This window comes from Hyposmocoma kahamanoa, unplaced genomic scaffold (genome assembly GCF_003589595.1).
Source record: "Hyposmocoma kahamanoa isolate Upper Pololo Valley unplaced genomic scaffold, ASM358959v1 90128, whole genome shotgun sequence".
Taxonomy (NCBI): Eukaryota; Metazoa; Arthropoda; class Insecta; order Lepidoptera; family Cosmopterigidae; genus Hyposmocoma; species Hyposmocoma kahamanoa.
The window spans coordinates 9,920-18,095 of NW_020654585.1; the positions used below are offsets into that span (position 1 = coordinate 9,920).

The window sequence follows — 8,176 nt, forward strand, 5'->3', positions numbered from 1 at the left end:
ACAAGCGGTCACTGTAATTCGGCAGCTTACGTCGCAGTCCAAACTTTGTACTAAGACATCTCAAGAATCGTCGCTGAACAGACTCAATTCTTTCAATGTGGACATTGTATATAGGACACCAAACGGGCGCGCAGTATTCCAAAATACTTCTAACCAAACAATTATAGAATAATATTAATGAGGCTGAATTTCGGAATGGTTTAGTGTTACGGAGGATAAAGGATAAAGACCTATGTGCTTTATTGCATATGTAGTCGTAATGGGACCTAAACGACAGGACTGTATCAAACATGACACCCAAGTCCTTCACAACACTTACTCGGTCTAATATACCATTTTTAATACTGTATGCATGATTCAATGGCTTCTTATTTTTGGTGAAAGTGATTACCTGACACTTTTTAGCATTGAGAATCATACAGTTGCTGTTGCACCACTTTGTTATCGTGTCAAGATCTATTTGAAGAGCCAAACAATCCTTCAAAGAATCAACTCGACAGAAAATCTTGATGTCGTCAGCATATGCAAGACAATCACTCCTAATCATGTTCAAAAGGTCATTAATGAAAGCTATGAATAGTAAAGGACCAAGATTTGATCCTTGAGGCACACCAGACATCGCAACGAATGGAACAGACTCAAATCCACTCAGGGCCACCAGTTGGGAACGGTTCATAAGATAAGACGAGAGCCAGCGTTGGAGATTACCGTGAATACCAATGTGATATAACTTAGAAAGCAAAATTGTATGATTAACACGGTCGAATGCTTTTGAGAAATCCAAATAAACCACGTCAACCTGACACCTATCATTAAATGCATCGCAGAGGTAAGTCATGTAAGCAAGTAAATTTGAAGTAGTTGAGCGGCCAGAAATAAACCCGTGTTGATTCGAACTGAGCAGATGCTTAAGGTGTTTATAAAGATGAGTGTATACTAAGCTCTCAAGTATTTTAGCAAACCAACTCAGAATACTAATGGGCCTATAATTAGTGACATTGGCTCTATCACCAGATTTATGAATAGGTGTAATCCTTGTGATCTTCCACAGTGAAGGAAACACGCCACTAGATAAGGACATATTATAAATAATAGTTAATGGTTTCACGAGAGCCGAAGCACAAAGACGAATAAAAACCGGTGGAATGCTATCCGGACCGGCGCTTTTTGTGATATCAATACTCCTAAGTTTATTCATGACGAGCTCAGATGACAATGAAAGCTTAAATGTTGACAAATTAGACGGAGAAAATTCAGGGGTATATGTCGAATTATTTTGGGCCCCATAAACTGATGAGAAGTAATCAGCAAAGAAGCCCACTATGTCACTACCACTATCAGACTCGCGGTCATTATATCGCATTCGCTTTGGGTACGTGTTTGTTACCCTTTTACATTTGGTGTAACGCCAGAAAGCTTTAATATTTACTGATAAATTAGTCTCAATACGATCAATATAATTCCTCAAACATTTCTCCAGTACAATCTTCACCCTCGTTCTCAGCATTGAAAAGGTGTCGTAGTCACGGGGATTACCATGCTGTTTGAAACGATGGTGGTATTTATGTTTGTTTTGAATCAACCCAATCAGATTTTTTGAAAACCAAACTGGGTACCCCTTCTTACGTGTCTTGGTTCTAGGTGTATGCTTTTCAATAATCTCATAGATAATGTTATAAAATGTATGCACAAATTCATCACAATTACATTCATGAGTTAATGCTAAACGATCCCAATCAATTGATGATAGCTCATCCATGCAACTTGCGATATTAGTTTTATAAAAGCATAGTTTACTGCATACTGACCTAGTAATCTCTAGTAGTGGGATTTTATCGACAAATGTTACTTCTAAGGGAGGATGATGAGCGTCTAAACGGCTTAAGGAGAAGGACTCCGGGCTATCAGTGATCACCAAATCAAGTAGTCTTTTGTTATGATTAAATACATTATTTAATTGAGTTACATCAGCGAGTTGAAATAAGCCAGAAAGAGCTCGCGACTTGTCACAGTTGCAGGTCATTATATGACCGTTATCTTTAGACCATACAATGTCCCCCAAATTAAAATCACCGATAATAATTGTTTTGGCATTTGTGTTGGAATTTACTACATGTTTACACTTAGTAACAAAATTTAAAAAAAATTCAACAGGCAGATATTCTGGTAAATAAACAGTGCACAAATTAATAGTTATTTTATTGTTAATTGTTATTTGTATCCATAAATCCTCTACAAAATCCGATTGCCATTCTGTCCTATTGACAAAATTAAGGTTTTTGGAGATCGCCGCCAGCACCCCCCCTCCATGACGTTTATTGAAGCGTTTAAGGAATTCATCACTTCTGTCTCTACGCACTACGCAGTATCTGCCATCAAACAATTCTGAAGAATCAATACCATCATTGAGCCATGTCTCCACCATACATACTACATCAAAGTTATTACATAAAAAGGAATGGTAGATATCATTAGTTTTGCTTTTCAAACCTCGTACATTTTGGTAATAAATAGACATAGCCATTTCATTGATTGAATTTCGATGAACGCATAAATAAGCACTAACTAATCAGTATTACTCTAGCGTATGAGTTCTAGACTATCTTGGTTCTTGATGTAGATATACGAAGAATCGGAGTCTTTTCTCACGTAGATGCGACCATTGCGCACCCATACGAACTTGTACCCAGCCTCCTTTGCTTTCTTTCTCGAAGCCGCATGTATACTCTTGAAGAATAGGGACAGATGCTCAGAGACATAAACTGGCTTTTTTTCACCCGCTATTCCCAGGTGATTTGTGTTTAGTTTGTCATTTGGGTGAGCTTTATTGTAGCGGTACACAGCTGAGTAGAATTCGTCGCGGCAACGAACACTCCTAAATTTGGCCACTATTGTCTTCGGAAACTTGCTATCCTTGTTTAGCTTGGCAACTCTCACACAGCCAACTATGTCGCCGTCATTCAGTTGATGTCCAATAAATTTCGAGCATTGTTGTAACACATTTGTTAAATTTTCCGAAAGAAATTCAGGGACACCATGTAACTCTAAGTTATTTTCTCTTAGATACTGTTCGAGGTTATTTAATCTATCTTCCAGACCGTGAACTGTGCTCTGGAGGAGCTGGTTAGCACCTTTTAGTTGGGTATTATCTTTGTCTAATGTATCAATAGTGAGTTTAAAATCATCATGCGCCTCGCTGATAAATTCTACTGACTTACGAAGTTCCTGGATATCAGTCTTGATGGTAGAGAGCTCTTTGTTTAGTACACGTGAAAAAATTTATGGGAGCTCCTGGCGGATAGATTCAAGAACGCGTTCAGAAATTGCATCAATCAACTTGCACTGCTTAGTATCTTCCTCTGTTTCATTGGAGCGAGACCCTTCACTGCTGCTGACAGGTGTCACAACATTGCCCTTATTGCGAATTGTAATATTACTATCCTGTCGCTCGCTATGACGTTCCGCGTCTTGCGAATCACCAGCTCGAGTACTACGCACTGGCGTGTTGGAGTTATCTCCCCCTTTGCGTCGACTACTGCAGCAAATGACGCAGCTCCATGAAGTCTTGTAAGTATGCGAAAGCTTTTTATACTCATTTAAATTCATACGACAGCAGTCCAAGTCATAACTTTTACTACAGAGAGAGCATTGTAAGTAATACATGCCCAAATCAGTTAGGCAACCCGCACACTGCATTTTTCTTGGCATAGTGGTGAATATAATTGAATATCAAAAATAATAAATAACGACAATAAACAAACAAAAACAAAAAAAAAAAATCCGGTATAATTTTTCACCACAGGACAGTATCGAACCGACAGCCGTGAGCATACGCGTTGACCGCTCTACCACAGCACCAAACTCGCTGATAAGTGTTTGGGCGAAATAGCGATGCAATAGTGTCCGCTCAGATGTTAGTCGAAGTATTACTAATGACTTCAAGGTCTTCTTTTGTTATAGTTCGATAGCCCCGACACACAATTTAGAGGTTACTAGGTCACTTCAAGTTTTTATTTGCTTATCACGGGCGGCTCAAGACTAGAATTGTAGATATATTTACACCACAAAATTATACACAGTATTAGGAACGCACTGATATGAATTAAAAAAAGGAATAACTAATTTTTACACATGAAATTGAATTAAATATGAAGTCACAAAAAAATACGTGTTGCTCTGTCCAATCGTGATGTTGTTTTTTTGGTTGCTTGCTTTGGTGGAATTGCTTTTTGTTTTTTCCGAAATGGGGCATTTTATTTCAACTTGTGTGTGTGTATTTCAACAACGGAGTGACCTCCTGTAACCGTCATCTCACCTTTTTGTAACGCCTCTCTCCTCTTGTATCCTATCATTTTTTTATTTTACATGTATTTAAATTTTAAATTTGAATTGTTCCATCTTCCTTCACTTTTTCATTATGTTTTCGTACCACGGTCACTCCCAGCTCGACCGCCACAACAGTCGGAGCTGTTAATAAGCTAATCATGTGTAATAATTTATAAGTCTACACCCTTCATGTATCTATTTCTGTAATTCACTTTCTCGGCCCATTTAGGGCCTCTCTTTAAACTTTACTTCTTTAATAAATTTTGTGGACCGGAAGGTTTCCCATTTCATTGCCGTGAACCTGTTCACGGCTAGTTAGGGTTACAACCCTTTCAAACTAAAGAAATGTGTACATTCTCTTTGGGTAACTGAACCAAGGACTTGGGTATATCTTTAAGAATAGAAAAAAAGATCCATAGTCTAGGGATCGTATTCCAGAACTCGTCTCAAAGCTCAAGTCAGGACTTGAGTATGATTTCAAGCACTGAAAATACGACCCTAATGGCAAGGACTTGAGTATGATTTCTAGTGCTTTAAACCATACTCAAGTCCTGACTTGAGCATTGAGTAGAGTTCTGGAATACGACCCTAAGACAGTTGTAATTTGTGCAAGATGCAGTATTACTGGAATGAAAATGGAGTTTTAATAAGATATTTTTAAATCATTTTAAATAAAGACGTGCATTGTTAACTATATAAGAATGACAGAAGAAAGATGTTATTTTTCTTATGACACGATTGTCTATTTATAAACCAAACTACTTTTATTGAAATACCAACAAAGACTTTTAAATATACTTGAAAAAGAGCCTGAACATTCGACTGTCATATCCTATAATGAAGTCTATTATAAAGATAACATCCTTAAATGATGGAAAAAATCTTAGACTATGGAAATTGAAACCAATGGACATGTTATATTGACATCTGATGTTATATGTATATGATGCATTTAGACGTTGAAAACATAAACATATTATTGTCTTTGTTTAACTACTGCGTGCCGTCGTAAGCCAAAAGAGATAGCACTACATTGATATATGTCAAACACGAGAATCGAAAATACGTAACGTTATCTTAAATGTCAACTGTCCTCATTTTGACATTTTTGTAGTACCCTTTGATAACCGTTTCCGGTTGTCAAAGGGAAGTATATTAAATGCCAAAACCAATGTTTGGCCCTTAGAGTATGGAAAAAATAAAAGAAAGGAGCTGCCCTAATTACAGAATCAACGTACATGTAACCAAAATTTGAAAGTTACAAATATCGGATTTCTTTAGTGTTGTACCATAATCTATCGATAAGTCATTATCGACATGCAAATGTATGGCTTGAATGTTGAAACTGTTTTTTTTTGTTTCTTTAGTTTAATGTAACCAACGTATGCTTAAACAAACACAAGTCTAATAATTTAATCTCGAGTGATATGTTATTATAAATGTCAACACACATTTTGAAACTTTAAAAAAAAATTATTTTCATGTTTCCAACTGGTAACTTATTTAGTAAAAGTCACCAAACTGCTGTGCAGTTTATTGGCGACATGCGCATTCGTACTTGCATTATATATGCGGACGGACAAACGTGTGAACACTATTGGCGGAGCGCCTTTGATTTGTGATAAGCCAAACCGACACCGAACGATGGCAAGGCAAGGCAAAAAGGCTGTCTATACGTTGGTATTGGCCTTTACCCGGCAACGTTGGACTAACATGTCATTGTATTGCAGGCTTTAAAAAATAGTCATTTTTAATAGTTAGAGTTGTCACTGGGAAAAATCAGAAACGAGTGGATAATTTTGTTATAATGATAAATAGTAAATGAGTCTTGTTTAATCTAAATTGAACATAAAATTATTGATGAATAAACCTAATGATGGAATAGCATTGTCATGTAATCTAGTTACTTTCAAAATTCTGTTAAAATTTTACTCTTCAAAACGAAGCGAACAAATGAAGATGGTCTTTGATCCAACGTTTATATTCGGCAGTCCTCTGATTTCCAACCATTCTTTTTTCCTTTTTTCATTTGTAGGAAAACTTGAAATAATAAAATAATAATAATAAAACAATAAAAACCTCGTAGTGAATGGTTTTAATAACAGATTATCGATAATATGTACGCTTACAAGATCAACACTATCTCAAAATAATCGTTATACAAACAAACAGGCAATCTACTTACACAGTCTCACTCCTATTTAGATGGCATGGTCATCATAAATGCACCTGCACCCAAAACTGCATAGTTCCATGTCTATAGTTGAAAGGCGCGTAGCAGTAAGAATTTTTAATTAAAATAAATCAGTCTTATATCGACCATCAAACGAATTGTTCGCTTTTTATTTTATAATTAGTTTTTAAAAAGTAATTTTCCCTCTGTCGCGATTTGACTATCTAAAGTAACAAAAGCAACATTTGGCAAGATTTACAAATAAACTACTTAAATAAGTCTAATTACATGAAATATTTGGGCTATTGTGTGATTTATAGACAAAAAAATTACACATGCCTGTGCAATGTAACATTCGATCAATTTGCACTTTTTCTAAGGTCACATCCCTTAATGCTGCAGCGTCGTATTTTTATTAATACTTAATTATTCTCACTGTCAATATTTTTCTCCAATTTAATTATAATACATGTGAATAATTCAATAGTACATTTGGAAAAACATTTGTTTGTTGACATTTGATGTACTTCCCTTTGACAACGGTATCATGTACCTCATGTACTGCGAAATGGACACGGTTGGCGTTTAAGATGACATTACGTATTTTCGATTCCCGTGTTTGACACAGACCAATGTAATGCTCTCTCTTCTGGCTTAATCTCTTTTGGCTTAAGACGGCACGTAATAGTTAAACAAAGACAATAACATGTTTATGTTTTCGACGTCGAAATGCATCATATACATATAACGTATATAACTGATTTATATGTCAACGTAACGTCCTTTAGTTTCCATAGTCTAAGTGTCATGGTGTTCTTTTGACATAATTTTTTTGAAGTAAATTATATTTGAGCTGTATGCAATTTTTTTGAATTGTTTATTTTAGTACGAGTCAGTCGGTATAAGTCAGTGCGCAGATAATAATGCACAAGGGAGGCGCAAGGCGTGCGCGAGGAACTGATGCGCCCGGTCTCAGGGCCGCGAGCATGGACACGCTGGACACGACGGACACGCAGGGCACCACGGCCACGCTGTTTCCGCACACCACTGAGGACGTGGTCGAGGCGCCCTCTCGCCAACTCTCCGCCGAGTACAGGCCCAGCCCCATCAACATCGCCGAGTATCTGCCGTGGGCGTGCCGCCAGTTGAATGTAGACGCGGACGTGCACGTGTACAAAATGCTGGAAAGTTAGTACTCACAGTCGCCTCTACAATGTGGAAATTACAAGATTCTAGGTTCCAAGTTATTCTGTTATTATACAGGGTGGAAATTTGTAATGCCACCTGGAAGGAAAGTACTCTAAATACGGGAGATAGAAATTTTTACTTAAAGGAAACATTCCTTTATTTTTTAAAAGAAATAAAACTGCATTCATAGATTTTCGAAAATTTCTAGCAACACGCGGGAATCGTACTCGCTTTAAATCTGAAAAAAATGCACCCTGCACTTTTATTGCATCGATCGATAGGGTTAATTTAAGAATAAAATCTCGCTCACAAAATTGGTTAATTAAATGAAAAAAAAGAACCATGAAATCTTAACCTATTTTAATAAAATTCTTTTAATAAAAGTCTGCAGGCAAAAGCAAAGGGAAAAGGACTATATTCGTCAATGACCGTTAGTATATACTTATTCCGTGATTTCAATGGTAATGGCCCTTTGAAATCCATATTAAG

General features: G+C 36.7%; 1 protein-coding gene across 1 annotated transcript; it reads right to left on the reverse strand.

The window, feature by feature from the left end:
• Positions 1-2,580: 2,580 nt before the first annotated feature.
• On the reverse strand, positions 2,581-3,606 carry LOC113236226. The gene is made up of 2 exons (XM_026472232.1): positions 3,313-3,606; positions 2,581-3,225 (listed from the first exon to the last, which is right to left on the reverse strand). The coding sequence occupies exons 1-2, from the start codon at positions 3,604-3,606 to the stop codon at positions 2,581-2,583; spliced, it is 939 nt and encodes a 312-aa protein (XP_026328017.1).
• Positions 3,607-8,176: the final 4,570 nt, after the last annotated feature.